General features: G+C 39.4%; 1 protein-coding gene across 2 annotated transcripts in view; it reads right to left on the reverse strand.

Moving 5' to 3' along the window:
* Positions 1-22976, reverse strand: part of GTF2F2 (general transcription factor IIF subunit 2) — an 83011-nt gene extending 60035 nt beyond the window's left edge. The window contains exons 1-5 of one of the 2 annotated variants that reach the window (XM_027888893.1): positions 22834-22976; positions 16530-16603; positions 16045-16063; positions 15497-15641; positions 7596-7634 (exon numbers count right to left, since the gene is read on the reverse strand). In XM_027888893.1, the coding sequence (XP_027744694.1) occupies positions 7596-7634; positions 15497-15641; positions 16045-16063; positions 16530-16603; positions 22834-22899 (343 nt within the window). In that variant the 5' untranslated portion in view covers positions 22900-22976. Of the gene's footprint in view, positions 1-7595; positions 7635-15496; positions 15642-16044; positions 16064-16529; positions 16604-22587; positions 22624-22833 lie in introns of those variants that run through there. The other variant, XM_027888894.1, reaches the window with a different exon arrangement.
* Positions 22977-23377: the final 401 nt, after the last annotated feature.

Genomic DNA, 23377 nt, shown 5'->3' on the forward strand with positions numbered 1-23377 from the left:
TTACTCTGTTGATTCAAGAATCAGGATTGGGGATGAAGAGGACATGTTAACTTGGATATATAACAAAATAAATGTTATTTTTCTAGGCTAGATCATCTTTGCTAAATAACTATTACATAATCCTAATTTATCTCCTGCCCTGCAACACAGGGGAGATTCACAGGAAAGTGGTTACTAGTTAAAAACCTGAAGGAATTTTTATATGAAGAGAGAGGCTTGCATGACCTACTAGATTGAAACAAAATCAATAAATAAGGCATACAAAATTTAGGGTCAGAAAAAATATTGTTATGGGGTTTATTTACTTTTGAAATAGACACTCTGTAACTCCTATGTGGTGGCATATCACAGAGAGCATTGTCTGAAAACACTGTCTCTGCAAATCATCATCATTCACAATAAAATGCCAGAAAACAAGCCGGGTGGCAAGGACAGGGGAAGGTAGGAGGAAGATGTATGATGATACCTGAGGAATGCGGATGAGCAAGCACTCGGAAAAAGAAACCGCAGTTGCCTTTCTTTCTGCAAAAAATTGCGTAATATTCTATAGAACCAGACAGTTGATTGCTTTTCCTAGAAACATGTATAGTAGGAGTACCACACACAGCTAAGGCAACAGTCTCCCAAGAAGCTGTTTCTATCGGCGCTGGTAACAGTTGAACATCATTGCCATTATCACTTAACACCATGTTTGTTCATTTTAAGCTTCAGAAAAGAATACTGCTCTGGTAGTTCAGAAACAAAACTGTTCACAAAGCTGTAAACAGCATCTACTCATTTAAAATACTATTATGACACAATGATATGCAAGTTCAACACGTTAAGATTTCAAAACCAAGTAGTTAGAAGACAACTGTTATAAACTGAGTCATTATGAATGTCTGTAAACTTCTCCTGGTAATGCTAAAAATTACAACAATACTGCCTTATTTACCAGTGGTGTGACTTCGGGGGACATAACCTTGGTTTACAGAGAGTTCAGGAAAGCCATCATCTTTGTGATCATTAAAGGGGGATTCCACTAGTTCCACCCCAAGCATTATTTCAGTTATTTCAGTGTTATTTCATTATTTCAGTGAAAAGCTAGATCTCTATGCTTTTCCAAGATACATCTTTTTTTTTGCCTTTGCCACTACCCCATTCCAAGCTTTCAGCAGCAGTTTTGTACCAGGTATGGAAAGCCTAGCCAAAAAGCAGCACAAGGTTTTCTTGCTCACATCTCCTGAAGAGAGATTTGGCACCATGTGTAGGGGGGTGGCACTTCACCAGTCGCAGAAGCCCAACAAGGAGATGAGAATTCTAATTTAAAAACCCAAGACTGCTTGCTGGGGAAACACCCTAGGAAGATGAGGTCCAAGAGGCTTGCTAGAGTCTGGAGTCTGATGCTCAGGGAAGTCTGCAGTGCTGCACTCCCTGAGATGTGAGGATGGGGAGGAAGCAGTGTGGTGAGAGAGTCTACAATGCCTGAGCACTATTAGATGACGTGGAAGGGAATTGATGTTATCTGAGGGTCTTGGGTTTATTGAAAAGGCAGATGACCACACAGTGTGACACTGAGGTTGTACAAGTAAGGTCTAATAATCTTGAAATTAATAAATAAATAAAGGGGGAAAAAAGTTTTTAAAAAATTCTCTTTTGGCTTTTCATATATCACATTTCAAAGAGGCAATCTGTACTGTAACAGAAGTCAGAGGAACTAACTCTTAAAAATTTGTTAATACAAAACTTTGAGCTACAAATCTACTGAGGCAGCTCCACAGAAAGCTGCTTGTTAGCTCATAGGGGGTTCTTGATTTTGTACCATGGGGAACAGATGAACTTTAAAAAAGAAAAAAAAAAACACAGGTCAGAGGAGGGGACAGACTTTCTTAATTGGGAAGAAAAAAATAAGCACACAAACTAGCAATGAACAGGCTAAGCATCAAAAAATGTAAACCGAACAAACAACTGTTAACACCAAACCCAGTCATTTATTGCCTTTCTGCTACTTAAATAAAGCCTTTGGCAAGTATTAGGGATAAAACAGTACATTTTCTCAATGCTGAAACTGCTAATCTCAGAAGAGACAAATTAAAGGTCCTGCCAGGCAGGTTGATAAGAATCAGCTGAACAGAGAAAAAGGTACTCTCAAGTTAGGAGTCTTATCAATACTAATGTTATCTAAAGACTGCAGCATTGCCACGTCTTGTGACATTTCCAACACATTTTCTAAAATGAACAGCAAATAAAAGTTCTTTCCCAACAGGAAGAAATGTAACATGCAGGCTATTTTATGCCTTCTAATATGATGCTAAAAGTCCACCTCCATAAGACTTTTCTGCCATGCAGAGATTATGATTTCTAGGTTTGCCAAGAGAGTACAGGGCAAGACAACTTGCATGAGTAAGACAATATGCTGTAGCACAGCTACACACTGTTCCTGCTCTGGTACCACCACCGATATTGGCAAGATACTAGGGCTGGAAAAGCCTTGTAAGCTCAGGAGGAGCATCAAATGTGTTCTGATAGATTGTGTCCAGACTCAACCATACAGAAAGCTCAGGCCCTACACCACTACAGCCTACAGTATTCTTGTAGCTGCAGTCAGCAAAGGCAGAAATAACTGACTCTTAGAAGAGCTGTTCTTGCTCTTGCCTTCATTGCCTTCCCCCAAAAAAGCTACTTCCACGGCTAAAAAGAAGAAACTGACTATCCATGGTGGAACTTAAGTAACAACAGAACAGAACTGGGGGGCAAGTGGGGCAGAAATGGGACAAGAGAGTAAGAGAACTGGATCACACTAGATGTCTGCTGCTTTGCTCAGCATCATAACTCCAGCAGCAGTGGTCACAGCTGAATATCCACAAAGAAGTGCAGCCATGTATGATTTATCTACTGGGTATGCATCCCAGTGTCCACCTGGCTTTTGTGGCTTGAGGTCTCTTAAATCCGACGTCCTCTCAATCTTAGTACCATTTGGTGGACTTTGATTGACTCAAGCTCAGTGTAACCCAGCAATGTGCACTGGCAGCCCAGAAAGCCAATAATATCCTGACCTGCATCAAAAGAGGAGTGATCAGCAGGTCGAGGGAGGTAACTCTGCCCCTCTCCACTCCCTTGAAACCCCAGATGGAATACTGCTTCCAGCCCTGGTGGCCCCACCATAAGAAGGACATAGACCTCTTGGAGCAGGTCCAGCGAAGGGCCACTAAAATGATTAGAGAGCTGCAGCCCTCTTCTGTGAAGACAGGCTGAAGGAGATGACACACTGGGACAGATTGCCCAGAGAAGTTGCGAATGCCACATCCCTGGAAGTGTTCCACACCAGGCTGGACACGGCTTTAAGCAAACTCGACTACTGGAAGGTGTCCCTGTCCCGATAGGGGAGTTGGAACTTGGTGATCTTTAAGGTTCCTTCCAACTCAAACCATTCCATCATTCTGTGATCTTCTTTCACACATCTTTTGGTGTGTACAGTTTTAGCAAATGCCACCTTCATGTCCACATCTTCTGTCAAGAAATCCAACTGCTCAATTACATTCTGCATGTAGAACCACCTCTTTTTATTTACTTTGAAACTGCCTCCTGCTAGGAGACAACTGCTACTCGTCAGTCTTGTTCCTCTGCCCCTTTGATCCATCATTCAAGGCTCTAATTTGCAACCCTGCAAAGGTCTGAACCCATCAAATGTGATCATGCTGGTAGGTGGGTGAACTGCAGTAATCAGCAAAATCCCTCACAGAACACAAACACAATTTGTGAAGTCACAATCTGCAATGCCAGGCATGGCTGACATTCCTGGGATTTCTCAATAGCCGTAAGTGAAAACTCTGATATGAGCCAAAAGCACAGTTCTGCTTAGTTCAGTACTTCGACAAGCTCTACTTGGACATCACTGAAGGACAGAACAGCATTGTGGGATTAACCCCCACTGTTTTGTATCAGGTCCTGTTCTCAGGATGGCAACAGTATGACGACAAATATATCAGTTCGCTCAGACGAGCTAGTATTTAAATTAGGAATTACTGTTTTGCTCCTCTTGACAATCAGTTTTCAGTTGGAGTTTCACATTTGAAGTATTATTAATATATGTTAACTGCTTCAAAGAGGATAAACTCCAATATGCATTGAGCAGCTTTACACAGCCCCATGTTCTAAAATAAGAACTCTGTGCCTTTAACAAAAAATTGCTGATTTTATCACATGAAGTTTAGTGTTTTATCATAGTGCTTACACTGAATTTCATATATTCCAACACATGTATAAACAACACATGAATCTTTGTTTGCAACATCAAAAAATGAAGTGTGATCTACAGACAATTCAAATGTTGTATATCTGTGTCTGCAGTCAAACAAGCATATTCACAATTGGTAAAATTGTGAATACAAATAATTCATTATAAATAAATAGACTATTATAAATAAGTTACTATAAATAAGTAAATAAATAAGCTCACACTATACTGGCTGCCTACGCGTTCAAAGCTTAGGCAACACTACATACTCCGCTGCTGCACGTGCAACTTCCATTTAACGCGCTTCCACAAGGACAACACCTCTTTACATTTGCTCTTACGTGAGAATGCATTTCTTTACCGTATCATTCTTAACAGACCGTACAGGTCAGAACAACAGCTTTGGGGTATTTTTACTGGGGGGAGGGAGCAGGTTACACTTTATATTGGCACAAATGCTTGGTTTTCACAGCTTCTGTCACCACTGACAGCACTTACAGGTAGGTGCAAGCAACGCCATAAACAAACAAGAGCTACATACATATATTTGGATTTATAAAATCACTTGCTCATCATCATACATGACCAAGCAAAGCCAATTCTCATTTCTCTTTTCATTTAGCTGCATGTGTAGTTTGCTACATTCCTTTCACATTTAACATAAACCAGCCTTCAGGCACTAAACAACACTGGCTGAATCACCAAGCACTGTTTATCACAAGCACTAAACAAATAGGATTTCCGTATGGAAAAGTGATCTAAAATAATAATATGCAAAAAGAGTTCAAATTTAGTTTAAGTAAACTTGTTACACATACATCTTGATTCTTGAATATTTTGACTGTAACCATAGCATCATTCGAGATATTATGGATACTAAAATTTACATAGGCTCAACCAAGAGGGACACTTCACAGAGGGAAAATCCATGAGATCCTGTTAAATAGTGTATTGTCACCCCCAGCTCTGCTTCTCTCTGAACTGTGAATCATTAAAGGCTGGAAGAAGCTGGAACATATTGCCCAGAGAGGTGGTAAGATGCCTCATCCCTGGAAACATTTAAGGTCAGGTTGGACATGGATATGAGCAACCTGATCTAGTTGAAGATGACCCTGCTCACTGCAGGGGGTTGGACTAGGTGGGCTTGAAAAGGTCCATTACAAACCAAACTGTTCTATGATTCATAACAAGTATTTTGGGGAGGTATCACTATGCTTTTGCACTGTTCTTATACTCATCTCAAGGCATCTGCTGTTGACCACCACTAAGGACAGGACACCAGCTTCGATGATCTTTGGTCTGACTCAGTATTGCATTGTCTCTCTCCAAATGTTTATGAAGTAGGCTAGCAACACTGGTATTATCTTGCCTTTTATAAGTGGTTTACAACCATCCCAATAATAAATGTGATTTAAAATGTCACACATAATACTAATACTTTATGACATAAGGTTTAACAGTGCCCTACAAATGTAAAAATGTGGAGAAATTTTTTTTAAGGATATAAATCAAATGATTTCTGAACGTTATGTATCTCATTTACCTCCTTCACTTTCTAGCTACAAATAAAACTTACATAGTTTTATTAGAGTAATACCCAAAAGAGTTTTGTTACTAACAATATTAAATATATGCATCATATAATATTAATGTATAATTTATTGCTGTCTTTCATATATTTATATAATGATTTATTATAAACTGTATACAAATTTAATCTTTAATGTTAATGTTTATATATATATAATATACAATATGAATAATAATAAATCATATATACAATATATAATAAAATGCTACATAAATACATGAAAGAAATCATCTTTGCCTCAGAAGTACTTGTTGTAGGCCAGGATAAAGTAGATTAACAGAAAAATGGAGTTCTCAATAATCTGAATTACTTGAGAGGTAGTTTGGTAAAGGTCATCTGAGTTCCACAACAGTTCTGAGGAAAAAAAGTGAATAAGCAAATAAGCACAACTGATGGCTGAGAATCCTTTACACGCCCCAGGGTAACCCACTACTATCACTCAGAAACTGAATCCACAGCCAGCTTGATTCCATCAAACGGGTTTAGCACTCATCTTGTCAGCATGTTTAAACAGCCCACAGCACAGAGTAATTCATTCTTCTGGCTGAAGCAGAAAAACAAACAACTAAACACGTGGCCATCTTACAGAATATTCACAGAAAAAGGAGGAGGCACCAAGAGTAAAGAGCAGACAATTCAATAATTCAAAAACAAACCGAAACAGAACAAATAAACCACAAAACCTGAGCAAAACCAACGGTGCATTCCTAAAACTATAAAACAACTAATTTTAAGTATCAACATTCTGATTCATTTTAGTAGTTAAACTTTCAAGATCTATTTTACCTGAGTCATTACACAGCAGTGAGTCTCAGTTTTCAAGTGGTATAAAGCACTAATTTTTAGAAAGTAGCCCTTTGTGACCTTAAAACCACACAACAATTAACACAGGATCAGAACGAACAGGTTTTACCAAGTAATTGAGAAAAATTGCAAGCTATAAAAAACACCTTGGATTCAGTACAAGTCTGCATCCTTTACCATTTTTAATACTAGTCTTTTGACATGCTTGAGCCAGTGTAATAAAAGGCATCTCAATTTTACAAAGAATTCCCTCCAACAGAAAACAAAACCCAAACCCTACTTCTAGCCAGACACAAAGTATACACTTGCGACATTTGGTGCTGAAATACAATTCAAAAGAAGTCAAATATTAGAAAAAGCAGACTTCTCCATGTTAAAGTGTCCAAAACAGTACTTTCAAAAAGACATTTTGAACACCCACGAGCATTAGTCTTATGTTCAGGAATTGCTTTTAAGAAAGGTAGAGGGTGTGAGATTCTTCCCCCCCATCTCCTATCTGTGCCATTACCACTTATGAGTGCCATCCCACTCCCAATACTATTTAATATGTGTGCACCAGAGATAAAACCTGGTCTTTACGGACTGCTGTTATGACTGCTTAGTTTATGCAACTGAAATAGAACAACAAAACATCTGGAAGTTTGCTACAAACTTTCCAATCAAAAAAAAAAGAATTCAAAGGAAAAAATACACACAATGAACCTAAGCAAAAGAGTTGAGAAATAAATAAAACAATCCAAAGAACATTATTAAACCTCTCCCTCCTCATTTTATTCCCCTTCATTTAAATAAAAAATGTTGATAATTTAAGCAGATAAACAGTTTATGAAGTTATATTTCAATTTTATGGTATTCCACTAGTTATTATAAAAAAAAAAGACACTTTTTTTTCCCTAATCTACCAATTTTTGTTTTAAAGTAAAACTGAAAAGCTGCAGTCCCAAGTAATTTTTTAAGTGCTTCAGAGAAAGTGTCCATACTCACCAGCACTGCCACTTTCCGATTTTTCCTCTGATTGGCTCTCTGGGAAAAAAATAAACAAAAAGGGAATCAATGTTTCTATGTTGATTTTTCAAAATTACATCTGAAAAGTGAGTTGCAAAGCAAAGAATGATAAATTATGACAAAATCACAATCACTGGACTTGATTAACATTCACAAATTTACCTTCTGAAGAATAATTTGCCACTAGGAGCAACAAAAGAAGTCCTATAGTGCCCAAACTCAAAATGAGAGAAATGAGAGAACTCCAGTTCAGACAGTCAGGGACTCTCCACAGGCTGTTCCTGGAGGCTCAACAATTGTTCACAGCCACGTGAGTGATGGTGGTTCCACGGCAAACAATGAAGGGGGTTTCTCTTTTCAAACCTATAACATTTGTCCTCAAATGGTACTATATTACAGCGCATTTTATCTGTCAAATATTTGTACTTGTCAAGTACACCAAATACACATAATCCAAAACATCACCTCTTCCACAGAGCAGAGAATCTTAGGTATGTAAGAAGGAGAAACAGACACAGTGCTGCAGAGTGACTTGACAAAAAATTATCACTCAGGTGAATGGCAAAGTCAGATTCAGAAACAGCTTTCTGCAAGAAATTCCAATCCCACATTTCAAGAAATGGCAGACCGTAAATGTATTCTGGTGAAATGAGTTCTAACACTTACACAGTCCTATGAAATTAACCCCCTACATAAACTTTTCAATCTTATATTTGACTGTTCCTCCTATATTTCTCCTTTTTACACATTTTCTAAGGCAGAGGATATAAAGAACATTTTCACCCACCTGAAGTACAGTTAAAAATGGTAAAATATACTTGTCCTCAGCTTTCAGCTCAAACAAGTCACAGCTATTTACTTACAGGCAAAAGTGAATTACTGCTCTAACTCAGAGAGTAATTTTTGAGTTCAGTTAGGTTGATCATTTCTGCCACTTACAGGCTGAATACTAACAGAATTGAAAACAAGAAATATTTTGGAAAATCTTTTCCTTGCCACAGATTCTTGCTGACTTTCAAGGCTGATGTCCCTCTTTTCTCACTGAGATTGCTGACAGCCTGAAGGCTAATGCAAATCTAAAAAGCAGTCTCCCACCAATCTTTCTTTCTTTATACCAGGTGGCTGTCATTAGTCTTGGTGACTGAAGGCACCTGCTTTTTCGATGAGAAACCATCACTACATAGTCTCTTCTAAGCTATGAGACTTTACAAAGTAAGTAAAGATCCCTGCTAACTTTCAGATATACATTCAGGATAGCCTGTTGGCAGAAAACCCTGTGTTTTCTTGTTGACACTATTTTTTTGTGTGTATTTAGCACATTTACATCGTAATGTTATTACCCAACCAATATCCTGACTCAATTGTAACTTACTTAAGGAAACATTCAGTACACACACAAGATGCAAAGAGGACTTCATGAAGAATATATGAACAATACCAAGATATGAATGCTTGTCTGGAGTGAGATGGGAGATGCTGCTGCATTTAAAGCTGTTTCATTTCTAACTCTGCTTCAGTGGAAGACCAGCCACCTAATCAAAACTGTTGCCAAAGACATCACACTTAAACATTGCTAATAGTATCTTTGATTCAAATAACAATAAATGTGTATTATGTCTACAGGGGAAGTGTACTTATTTGTATGCATCAACAGAATCTCCAGTCAACAGCAGAGACAAAACAAGAGATAAAATTCAAACCTTGCAGAAAAGTGGCCTTTTTTGTTCATCATTAGACAACTCAGTTTTGTTATGATTAGTTCGCAAGTCTCTGCTTTAAAAATCTCCTCAGTACTAATATCATGAAGAAGGTAAAAAAAGTTGTACTATATCTACTTAATGTATTTTATTAATGCAGACTACAGCTGCTCAGTCTCCTCTAAAACAGGCAAGAGTCACAGATCAGGGTCAACAGGTTGGGTTGGTTAGTTGAAGTTTTTTGTTATTGTTGGGTTTTTTTGCTGCTGTTGTGGTGACAGGGTGTTGGGATATTGGTTTTTACACACACATCAATGAGACTGAAAAAAAACCAAAGATATTTTAAGTCAATAAAGTAGGCAGGAAGACTATTCTCATCACACTGAGCTCTAACATACCATATAATTTGTGTGTTATATCCTCAATTGTTTAAATCTGTGTAGGAATTAACAGTCTGTAGTTTTAATAATAGAAATGAAAATAAAATTAGCTTATCCCTGCCAGCCAGCTGAGCCTCCTTTTCAGTAATTTTTTAATCATCTAACATGCATATAAAGTAATTAAATAAATATAATTTCCATATTTTTTTACATGGATAAGGGGTATGATGCAAGCAATTGCAATTGTTTTCTAAATGGACTTTATGACACAATAATACACACAAGATCTTGAGCTATCAAAATGATGTCTGTAATAAGACTAGCTTGAGTCACACATTCTGCTCTTCTGATCACAGGTTTCATCTTTATGATCCTCAAAAATATCTGGAAATTTGCATAAATGCCAGAGATCTGAAAGGCTGCTGTTGTTTCTATTTCTTTTGATCGTGAGGCTGCTGATGGGTTTTCTGTTTCTGCAAATAGTCCATGAAAGACCAAAGTACACAACGGAACAAAGAAGCATTAAGATCCCAAAGCGTTTTGCAGACTGGAATTATGTGGTTAAGTGACAGCCTGCACAGACACATCTGGGAAGTACCGCTATAGCAGGCAGGTAAACGTCAAAACTCCTCAGCAGGCTGCACTAAGATGGTGGAACAGTGAGGGTGTTTATTTCCTAAGTAACAGTTTGATGAGGAACTTCAGAATTCAAAGATTTATCTAATAAGATTGGAAGTAGTATTACAGGGCATCAAGATTCTGAGCACTATGTATTTTACTGAAAATAATTCAGTGTAATTAAAGATGTAGCTGCTTGAATGGAAGATTTTCATTAGCGTTTCTTCCCTTCACATTACTTTAATGGCTGGATATACCCAACGCATAAAAATACATATATACAAAATACAGAATAAAAACCTCTGGATATTCATTTTTGCTGGAATACAATTGAGCATTGTACATTATATGGCAGGTGTGATTCATGTACAAACTCAGAAAAGGTCCTTTTGTATATGAGAAGCTGCACAAAGGGGAAAAAAACAACAATTCAAAACAACAGGAGAATTTTCAAGGAATGTGGGAATAAAGAAGCTGTTCTAAAGTATATAGGCAGAGTTACGTGTTTTACTGAACAAGAAGAACAAAAGAAATAATTGAATGTCATGAATTGAGTTTCTGAAAGAGAAGACTCAGAAAACAGGAGAAAAACAGTGCTAAGAGACAGAAATGTTCTGTGAAGCATGAAGCAGTGAGACAATCCATGCACGAATGCTACTCAGAAGCAAAGCTCTGGCAGGTATTCTGTCAATGGAATTCTCTGAACATGTTTTACTTTCAGTAAGATTGAAAGAGCATGAAAGACTTGAAAGACACAAAAATAGACATTAAGGCAATCCCACTTATGAAGGGGGAGTTGTGAAGATATATTCAAAATTTCAATAAAATGAATCATCATCACCCAACTTCACAGAAATATCTTATACTTTATTTGTGTCTACAGTGTAAAATCTTCTTCTCCGCCCATCAGCCCTTTACAGTTTGGGATGCAATTGCTCGACAAGGTCTGTGTTTTCCCAAGTTGCATTAGTAGTGCATTTTTCTAAAAAACAGCTCAGTAAGAAACATTTATCATTATTTCTAACAAAGATGCATTTTTCATTTATATTTAAATGCAGCAAACCTAAACTACACAATGGCAGAAAAATTAAGCATCAGGCAATTAAAGCAATAAGGGAACTATTTTAAAGTCACAGTTAGAAAAGTTTGATGTTAAATGTTTAACAAAGGAGTCTTCCTATTCCTTCAACCAAGAAAGAATTTGTTAAATTATAGCACTATCTTATGCTAGGATGTCTGCCAGTAGGAAGCTCAGAAAACAATTTTAATCAAATATACCCTATATACCAGACCCATGAATTGCCCCTAGATTGCCCCTTTGTAGTTATACATAAGAAAGAATCATTTTATTCAATACATTAAAATATATGCACGATGCTCTCCTTTCCACCCACCCCAAAAATTACAGCTATGATAGCTGATGACAAAGAAAAAATAAAACGACTGGAAGCACAAATAGCATTGTTGCATAGCAACTGTTGATGTACATATGGTCATGTTTATGGAACAGAATGTAGTTCATATTTAAAGCAGAAATAATACCGAAACCAGCCTAGACAGCAAGACCTAGACAGCAAAAGACAACTGTGCTTCAGATCCCTGTGCAGACATGACAGAAACCACACTTCCTGCCAGCTTTGCTACACTGATGCTCAGGAACACTACCCTGCAGGCCTTAGCGATCTGCCCAGCAATGAAGACAATGCAGTGTCTCAGATGTGCAAACAGCCCTGCAAAGGAAGTAGGGAGGTATTTTGCAACTACTACTTTCAGAGTACATTGTACTACTCTGCATTACTCACTAGAGCTATTTCAAAATACAAAAACAGGAAAAGAAAAGAAACGGGAGAAACCCCCAGAGTTAGTCCAAATAGAACGTGCAGCATATGAGATTAGACCAGATTTTTAATAGTATCTGGGATGGGAGCCACTTCATCCAGCTTTATATTAGCTCAGATCTACTACATACACTGCAGAAGAACAAGAAACTGCAATTCATTAGAAGTTGGACATAACAAATTGCACCTCAGAAAAGCCTGCTGCTGTCCATTCACTAATACAGGACACCCAGAGATGCAGAAGTTTACAATGAAAGAACTAAAGGATTTGTTCCAGTAAAACAGGTATTAGAAGCAAGCTCAGTTAACACAAAGCAAAGCAAAACCCATAGAAAATCCATTTGGAAGTCTAGAAATTACATAATGCAGAAAATATTAAATTACTTGTCAAATTTGATCTTTTTTGCTTGCTCTAAATGACCTGATGAGTCAATGTGAAGTGCTGAATTATCCAGGGTATGTGAACTCCCTGCAGCATCTTCCAAAATTACAACATACTTCAGAAAGACCATAAGAAAGACACTACAACATAAGGATCACAGAATTAAAGGACTGCACACAGAATAGATCTTAAGGCATTCAATGTGCTGAAAAAAAAAAAGGGGGGGGGGAATAAAACACAAATGCACAATCAAACAAACCCCATCCTTTACAAAATAAAACAATCTGCTTTATGCCATTTGCTCCATCTTAGGTAAATTCAGTCCTCAAGAAGGACTGAGAGCAATAGTGCATGAAGCACTTTTTTATTCATATTTCATTTGCATAACTCCCAAGATGCATCCTTCCATATGCATAACATCTGCAGTTCCAGACCAGCTTAATCTTTGACCCAAGGTTCAAACTAGCATATTGCTTCTGTTATGTGGTACACTTTACAAAAGGAAGAGGAACACGAACACTAATGCTTTTCAGAAAAAATGTGCTAATTATAATATGAAGACAAATACTAGGTCTGTGAACCTACAAATTAATGAATTTCAGTTTCCTATGACTGTCTCTTACTGTGGATTGACTGATGTGCAAAGATGTGTAAGGGTTTTTTTGAGTGTTTTTCCATGGTTGATATAAATATAGTGGGTTTTTCCACGTTGCATAAAACAGGGTAGCAGCCTTTCTTTCAGCTGGGATATCCACACAGTTTCAGTCCGCTCTTCAGACACCTGTTTTCACACTAGCCATCATTTACTACGAAATTTGCTGAAATTGGCCATGAAGCTCAAAACATATTGGTGATACACATTTAAACACACAGGCATGGCTGCAGAAAGACGGAACCAGTAAGGAATCTGAATGGCATTTGGAATATTTGTGTCACATTCATTATTACAGGTAAAAGAAGTCAGGCAAGAAAAGCACAATAAAGTTTATGTTTGATTGCACTCTCAACACCGAGTTAAACACAACAGCAACAGATTTTAGCCATTTTGCATCCAAACCAGTTCCATGAAAACTCACTGACTGTACATTAGGCTTGCTAATCTCAAGCAAAAACAATTTTGACAGGGTCTATGCTTACTCAGTGCTTCATTCCAAACATTTCTCATGTCACTAACTACCCTTTGCTCCCAATTAAAATAATAACTTCTACTCAGTAGATCCATGGTCCTTGAATAACACTTTCTGGTTGCTAAGAAATGCAAAATTTTTGATTGATTAAATAAAAAAATTGGACAGGTTCTGAATATCTAAAAGTTTTGAGACACTGGAAGCAACAGATGATAAAACAGAAACAAATGCACATCTTTTAACTACCACATAACGACTTTCATTCCAACTGATGACAAATACTCCACATTCCAGGTACGCATCAGCACTCACTGCAGCTTAAGTTACTGTTAGAGGTTTCTGAAGCAATATTTTGTATGAAAAGTGTCTTGGGATTTGCAGCAAACAGGCAAAAGTCACTGCATGTATATTCTAAAGGCACCTCCGAACATAAAATCTCTTTCTTTTGTCTAGCATTCTAAGGTTGGGGCACACAGAAATGAAAAATGATGAGGTCTATTAAAATGTTTGCAACATTCTTGAAAACTTGCTTCCTGTCTCCTTCCACATTTGTAAACTATGAACTACAAACTCCAGCATTTTTAAAAAGTTGCAAGTCACACACACAAAAATACAAATTCTTTAAAGTGAAAAAGCAATAACACTATCGCATTAGTTTCAGAGAAAGGGATAACAAATGAAAAGCCCCTGAGTTGCAGTATAAGTGCTTTTATTTCTAAACCCACTGAGACAGCCAAGTTACTTGTACCATAATATCTCACTGCTCAGTCATTAAAGCTTTAAAATAGATTTTAAAAAGGAGGTGGTCAAACCTACTAAGTATTCCAAGTCTGTCCCATGAGTTACAATTTTCCTTCCTTCATTTATTTATCACACTGACATCACAGCAATTACTTGCCAGCCTATGAACATCAAAAAAATCAGAAGCTGGTCACACTGTAGTTTGCTACCCTGTAGAAGACAGAGGTAACAAACAGTACTAGCATATTTGTCTTCTGGGGACACCGAAATCTATATGCCTGAAAGTGGGATACCTTCTGCAGACAATGAGATATGCTCTGCAGACACCTGCCTTCTCTCTTAATATCCAGAACTTGCTCATACAATTCCAGTAGAAAACCTTACAGCATAAGGGACTTACATACAAGGCAGTCTGCTGAATTTATTGTACAGTATAACACTACCACTTCCCTTAAGACTAACATGCAGTTTAGGGCATACAATCTTGAATATCCTAATTACTCATACAGCTACTGATCTGAAATTAAGGCAGGTATCTGAAGTGAAAGAAAAACTATAACCTCACTGCTGCACTGTTTGGTTATTATAACCTTATTAAGCTTGAATACACTTAAACCACGTATATACTTCCAGAAAATGTGCTGAATTTGTTGTTCAAATGCATCTGTTCAACTTGATAGAGGAAAAACAAACATTCTTATATAATCGTATTCATAGCAGAGACCAACTCAATGAGAAAAACAAATACTAGTTTATCCCAAAAACACATGGGAACACAGAAATATTTTTTGCAGTGAAAACCCCTAATGGGAATGTACACAATGTACTGCACTCTGTATTGCACTCCACACTCTCTATTCTCTTCAGCAGACCCACAGCTGAACTGTACATGATAACCCTTTGTGGAGAACGTAAATCAGTTGCTCAATCACACGAAGAAAAGAGACAGCAGACACAAAAATTACAACAGAGCTCTGTATGCAGATAGCAACAAACGGAGCCAAAACCTTACTTCCAAGTCTTCTTCTTTTACAGCACTGAATTTATTGAAATCATAAATAATGGAATCATAAAAAATAACTTTAATTCTAACTTACCTACTGGAGTTTCTGTGAACACAGTTAAGGTCTGTCCTCCCACACTTTGCAAAAGAAATGGATGTTCTCTTGGTGCACTGACTGAAGCAGGTTTTCCTCCAATATCACTGATGCTTGCAAGCTCTTCATTCAAAGTAAATGACACCTAACAGTCACAATTGCCACAGTGTTACTAAACAGACTCAATTACAGTGTTTTACTAGTTATGGGGAAACAAAAAGAGAGAAAACACAACTGGTGTAGCATATTTCCATTTCAAAAACATAAAAAGTGAGATGAGAGTCCTACATTAATCTTGCACTAACACATCTCAAAATGTTTAGAAATAAGGTCACGACTACAATTGCTGCTTACAGATGGGTAAACAAACTGAGGGAACAGGCAGACTAGATGGAAGTCCCACTAGCAGAATCTACTAGTTCTCTTCTCCTGATTCTGTGGTACAGGTGTAACAAAAAATATGTGACATTAGAAACCAGCATGTTCTAAACAATTTTTAGAATTCAAAATATAAACATTCATAATCTTTTTAATTAGTAAATACTTACTTCCGTTCTTCCTTGATTTCTGCAAAAGAAAATATTTAATGTTTAAATATTTAATAAGTATATTTATATTTAAATATTTAAAATATTTAACAAAGTTTCCATAAACTAATTCCTCAAGTTTAGCTTTCCTGATAAAAAAGAAAATTCAAATTCTAACTGCTCAATTTTTTCTTATTCTGGTGCCCAAGGATACACGAGAAAAGTCAGCACGTGACAACAGAAGCAGTAAAAAAGCACATGTAAGTTAGAGAAAATTCTCCAGTTACATTTCTTAGGTTTAAGAAATCAAACATCATGTAATGGGATACTACCATAATTCTGTACAATTTATATTCCTAATCATATACAAGCAAGTACCATTCAGGTATCAGAGAAATACGTATATTTTTGGCAAGAAACCAGATTATGTATTACAATAGCTGCAACTATTTTACTGCAGGTAACTAGTAAACTAGGCAACTGGTAAAGGTATACTAAAGGCTTACTTGACAATCCTTAGTTTTCCCACTTCACCTCTTCCTGAAGCTTTATTCCACTGTTGTGACAAGTATTTGGGGACCTAAGCAAAGAAGACAGATTTCACAAAAAGCAGATTTTAAAATTCTATATTAATTGTCTATGTGTATATACTTAAAATGCTTTTACCGTGACCACTTCAGGCTTGGGTTGGAAGGGGCCTTAACAGTCATCTAAATCCAATCTTGCAATGAGCAGGGACATCTGCAACCAGATCAGGTTGCTCAAAGCCTCGTCCAACATGACCTTGAATGTTTCCACAACTTCTCTGGGCAACCTATGCCAATGTTTCACTAGTCTCATCACAAAACATTTCTTCCGTACATCTAGCCTAAATCTACCCTCCTTTCACTTAAAACCAGTATTCCTTGTCCAGTTGCCACAGGCACTACTAAAAAGTCTGTCCGCATCTGTCTTATCAGCCCCCTTCAGGTACCAGACTAGGCTGCTATAAGGTCTCCCCTGAGCCTTCCCTGCTCCAGGCTGAAAAACTCCACCTACCCCACCCCTTCTTCACAGAAGAGGTGCTCCAGTCCTCTAATTATTCTAGTGGTCCTTCTCTGTACTTGATCCAATAGGTCCACATCCTTCTTATGACGGGGAACAGAGTTCCAGGTGGGATTTCACCAGAGTAGAGGGGCACAATCACCTCCCTTGCCCAGCTGGCCACGCTGCTTTTGATGCAGCCCGGGATACAGTTGGCTTTCTGGACTGCAAGTGCACATTGCTGGGTCATGTCCAGCCCCTCATTCACCAACATCCCAAAGTTCTTCTCCGTACAGCTGCTCCCAATCCCTTCATGCCTCAGTCTGTATTGATCCTGGGGATTCACCTAACCCAGGTGCAGGGCCTTGCACTTGGCCTTGTTGAACTTCATGAGGTTCACGTGAGCCCACTTCCCAAGCAGTTATATATACATATGTTCTGCTAGGGAGACCAAAGGGCACAACGTGGCACAAAAATAAGGCTGGCATAGAGTCCCAAATGAGGGAAAAATCTTATAGTAACTTGAGTCTCAAATACTATTATCCAATTATGAAAGGCAGAAAAAGATCAGCATGATACTCTTAAACTAAGTAGTCTCAATATCTTCTCAGGTAAAACTATACTTTTATTATTTATTAGAACTTAAAATCTCTCGGGGAAAAAAAAAACAAACCATGAACCAAACAATCACAGTTATGAGAATTTAGAGAATTACAACTCAGAGACCAAAAGGTGCCTCTGAAGGGAAGGCTTAGAGTTTGGAAACCTCAGAAATGCTGAGCAGCAGATCACAGACCTACTGTGCCAGGCGTCCATTTCTCCAACAGCAGAACTACCTGAGGCAAATCTACCTCCCATCACTCATTCCCACACCTCCACTGTATGGGGAAAAGTCTGTGTGCAGTTAGTCATTATACAGAAAACAGACTGATCTGGCTGGGAGGTGTGGGGGACTCCTATGTTTTAGCTGTGCAGATTTTGTATTCAGTGGGTTCAACAACTAAATGAGCTCCCCAACCCCTTTTCCCAAACAGCTGCACAAATTAGAGGTCAGTGCAGCAACAGGAACAAGGAAGCCTGGTTTATGCAGCACCTTCAAGGATTCAAAGCTGTTCCAGTGATGTTAACTCACCCACACAAATTCCTTCAGTTACAAAGATTTTGGTATCTGCAGCAGGGGGTGAACTGGACTCATAATGGACAATAAAGGCCTCTGGGAAGCAGCGTGTTCCTCAGAACTTTGAGCAATGTTCTTTATTGGTACAGCAAAGCTTATTGTGGCTCACACAGCCTACAGCTACTGAAAACATCTCTGCCCATGCAAGAAAATGGTGTGAGGTACAGCCAATGAGAAACACACTAAGCTATGTCTATGGCATTTTCTGTTTCAAGCAGCAAAGAAGCACTCTGAAGTCTGACTTTGGTCTTGCATAGAATAAGACTAAGCCAAGTCTCACTTACAGAGCTGAGCAGGCAAAGATGATGTTCCAAGAACCTGTTGACAAAAGAAACCTGCTAACTTCCTAAAGCTCAAATTAATTTAACACTAACTTTGCATTTACCTGTTCTTCAAAAGCTTCAGGAGATAACATGGAACTAGTGTTTAGCATTTTCCTTTAGATTCAAAGCACTCCATGAAGTACTGTGGAATGGCTAGAAAATCCAGATGTCCTCCAGTTGTTCAGATTAGCTAAATGTCAGTCCAGGTTCCCATAAAGTTCAGACACTGGGTCAGAAATACCACAAAAGCACACTGAACTGGCACCATCTATTAATATATATTTTTCCACAGCTTTCAAAGTGGTAATTTCCTACAGCAGATTTCATGCCAGATCAGATATAATTCTCTTTCTAAGGCCAAGATGAATGCTATGACGTGCTCCAGCTGACTCAATAGAAATGTGGTTATGTACTTGCACCTAACCTGTATTTAAGTTATACCGCCAGGTAATAAGGTAGATGCACATTCAGCGTGAGTGGACAAGGACTGAAGGACATTCATGCTGTTAAAATCACTGACTTGCTATGTAATATATTCAGACAGCAAATTTATTCAGATTAAGAGGCGGCAGATCAATCATGCTTCTTTCAGCTGCATGGGAAACAGCCTCAAAGAGTGCATTTAATCATCTTTCTGTTGGCCTACCTGCAATCAAGGGCTACGCAGAGAAAGACAAAGGGTTATGAAGGACTGTGATCAAAGGATTACTTCTAGCTATCCACAGATACTTCAGATAAAACCAGATGGTACTCACAAAACCACATACTAAAGTCTGGAGTACCACGCTAATGACATACACAATCACAGGAAAGACTAAAGAAAGTCTTACATGCTGTAGACATCTTATTTTGCCCCTTGTTTTACCTTCAGCATAATAAAAGTTAAACTTAAGGAGAAGAGTCAGTTTTCAAACTCTCAACACTCCCTGAAAGAGCATATGGAAAACAAGAGCAACCTGCTTTTACAGAGCAGGATTTTCAAAGATCCCACAGCAGGATTAAGGCCACTGAACGTTTTCAAGACAAGAGGCCTTTATTCTGGGGTTTGTAGGTAAGGATACTCTTCTCTCAAAAAAAATACACAATTTAATCACTAGAACAAATCTGACGTACTAAGGAGCATCACTTCAAGACCTCTTCACACTGCAGCTTTCCTCTTGGTACTCACATTGCACAAACACACCCAGGCTCCAGTACACAATGCACCCTGCAGGTAGTGTATGACATCAGGGCACCTGCTTCACACATCTTTCAGCTTATTCACAGCTTCCTATCAACCTTCAAGAGAAAATACAAAAGTAGCCCCTATCTGTAACAAACCACTTCCACTTTTCTGTAAGAAACTAAATTAGCTCTTTCTCTATATAGCAATCCATATGCGGTGTGTACATCAGAAACTGAGTAAGGCTGACGTCAGGTTCTATGTTTTAATTTTTCTTTGAACATATGAAAATAATTACATAAAGATATCACCTTTCTAACTATAGATAAGTGCAGCAGATTAAATAAAAAAACCTGAGCAACACACAGGGAATAAAAAATTAACAATTCTAACACTAATTGGGCTTCACTTTATCACAAGTACATAACCAAAAGTTCTTACAGTAATTCTCTTTATTAGTTTTCACTGAAAACACAGAAAAAAATCCAGTTGCTTTCTGGACTTGTACTAAAGCAACTCACTCTCTTTATGGTACCTCCTTTTACTGTTCATGTTTCTAAAACACTCATCAATACATTTTTATTGCCTGTTAAGTAGTCTCCCTGGAATAATTCTCATGCTAGCACAATGCATGCTAAAAGGAAATCAAATAAGCCAGGTTTTTTATTCCATCAGAACTGATTGCTCCCTCCCCCAAAGGAAGGATAAATTCAGCCTCATTATTGCAGCTAGTGAAAAGGTACAGGTAATGTGCCTCTGAGTGTTTTAGAAGTCCTGCTAACAAGGATGGCTGTTTCCAAGTTCAAGACTGAAGGAAATCAAAGGATAAAATCCTGCACACCCCTTGGTATGGCCCATCAGTGTTAGCAACTTTTAGTATTTTTTATTATCTCTATTATACAAGAAGACAGACAAATTATAAGTCTGGAACACAAAGGATTACATCAACACTTACTTGGAAGTATAATATTCAAGCATTCCTTTTAGTCCTATTTTCTCATTAAACCAGGCAGCACTCTCTACTCACAGAGTGGCACCAACTGTAAGCAGGTGTGTGCCTGAAAATTCCTGGCATGCTTCAAGAAACACCAAACTGTATCGGACTAGAGGACAAGCAAGTTCAGTGTCCTGTCTCCAAATGTAGCCAACAGCAGATACTTCAGGAAAAATAGGAGAAAATGCGAAGAAAAGATATTTCCCCAGCATGCTCTTTTAATTTCTAGGATGTTTTAGCAGACTTGGGTTATGGCAGCATATTCATTTTTAATCCCTCAATTGAATTTTCTTGCCTGAACTTAACTAATTGTGTTTGAGCTTTTGCAATTTTGAAATTCACAACTTCTTACTGCAACAAGTCCAAAATTTACCTACATATTGTGCAAAATGGTACCTGCTTTGTTTGCTCCAAGCCCCATCAGACAAATTAATCTGACACACCTCTAATTCTTGTGTTCAAAATTACTCTTTCCTACTCACTTTTGCCTATTCGCTTCTTCCTTATTCACATGACATTACTTGTTACTTCAGATCTAGTCCTCTTGCCAAATGAAAGGCAATAACATATTTAGGAGCTCCCTCCATAGCCATCATTCCTTGTTCCCAAGACCATCCCTGGTGCTCTCCTCTGTACTGTTTCTAGGTCACTGTACACTTTCCACAGCAGGAAGGACAAGACCACAACTACACAGAGCATTCCAAATAGAGGTGACATGATGGTGCAACAATATTTTCTCTTTGGTTTTCTGTATCCTTTGTAATCACGTCCAATGCTGCCTCTGCTCATTTGACATAATATTCTTACAGAGTTACCCACGTACACTGAAAACCTAAACCTCTTTTTGAATGACAACAACCAGCAGAGACCAAACTGCTGTGTCCGTATAACTAGGATAAAGTTTCTCCCTGCACGCCAGATTAGATTTTTCAACTCTTATCCGCCATTCTTTCATCCTGTCACTCGGACTATCATGATATAATTCTGCAGCTTTCTGCTGTCAGCTTTCCGTGATACTGCCTTGGAAAACCTATTACAATTAGGGCACTATGCAGCATTCACTGTGGTTTCATGACACTCAGGAGCCAGTGTAAGACACACCAGACACTCAGGTGTCATTACGAAAGAGGCTGGCAGAGTCAGCGATCTGCCCACCAACAATTCTGCACAGCAAATCAAGCCTGAAACCTCCCATCATTTTTAAGGGCCATAATAATATGTTTTGGTAGCTAAAGTATGATGACGTCATGCCCCCCTCACCACCCAGGACCAGTATTAGGGTACCACCCTGTCCCCACAGCTCCTTTGAAATGGATGGTGTGAGCCTATAGCTAAAAGAGGAAGGAGAGGAAGTGCCAGATATAAGTGTGGCCCTGCATCAGACAGGTTTGATTTGATGATCTGAGTGTCTTTTCATAGCCCATCCACTACTGCTGTACTTGTCTAGCACCAAAGGCAGCTGTAGAGACAAGATACTGGCTTTCACTTTCCTTACTGGTTCTTGATTTTTGGTTTTTTTTTTTTAAATGAAGATGTGAATCTGGGCGCACTCAAACTCTCCTCAGGCCTCATAGTTTTGGGGATATAAACTTAGCTGCCATGCTTGTTACTTGTAACAAAGCACCAGCCAAGGACAAGGACGATATTTTTTTACTGTGAGGGCAGTGACACGCTGGCACAGGTTGCCCAGGAAGGTTGTAGCCGTCCCATCCCTGAAGTGTTCAAGGCCAGGCTCGACGTGGCCCTCAGCAACCTAATACAGAGACAGATGTTCCTGCCCATGGTGGGAGGGGGGTTGGGGGAGAGGGATTTGGGCCATATTATCGTTAAGGCTCATTCCAAACCCTTCACATTCCACGACTCTATGACGGCCCCCGGTACCCAACTTTCCCTGCGGTGCTTCCATCACTCAGCAGTTATGCGGGCCCAGCCCCGTGCTTCCCCCAAGAGGGGGCACGGCGGCGGAGGCTGCCTCGGGGCATAGGGCAAACCCGGCGTGGGCAGCCCCGGCCTCAGGCCGCGGGACCCGCCGGCGGCCACCCCGGGCACGGCGGGGAGGGGGCGAGCAGAGGGGCCCGACTGCCACAGGCCGCGCTGGGCCGGGCCCGCGGGCGCGCCGGCAGCTCCTCACCTTCACCAGCCACATGCCCGTGTTCTGCTTGGCGCCGGTGAGGTCCAGCTCGGCCCGGTCGCTCATGGCGGGGCCGGGCGGGCGCAGCGCGGCCCGATCGGGCGGCGAGAGCGGCGGCAGCACAGCACACCCGGCACACGGCGGCCCGCGGCGGACAAACCTCCTCCGCTCGCACCGCGCGGCGGGGCGGGCCCTCACTGCTTCCGGGCTACGGGTTCGAGTCCCCGCCCTGGCGGGGCGGCGGGCACGGGCAGGTCCCGGTGGCGGCTGCGGAAAGTTGTAGAATGACGCAATCGCATTCTGAGCTGGGAGGGACCCACAAGGATCTCTCTTGGTTCTTGCACAGGACATCCCCAAGAATCCCACCATGCACCTGAGAGTATTGTCCAAATGCTTCGTAAACTCTCTCAGTATTGATGGTGTGACCACTTCCCTGGGGAGCCTGTTCCAGTGGCCAACCACCTTCTGGCTGAAAAACCTTGTCCCAGTATCCAACCCAAACCTCTGCGGACTCAGCTTCAGGCCAGCTTCAGGCCATTCCCTC

Source organism: Empidonax traillii, unplaced genomic scaffold, assembly GCF_003031625.1.
Source record: "Empidonax traillii isolate 1590-97213 ecotype Southwest subspecies unplaced genomic scaffold, ASM303162v1 scaffold247:size2371522, whole genome shotgun sequence".
In the NCBI taxonomy this organism is placed as follows: Eukaryota; Metazoa; Chordata; class Aves; order Passeriformes; family Tyrannidae; genus Empidonax; species Empidonax traillii.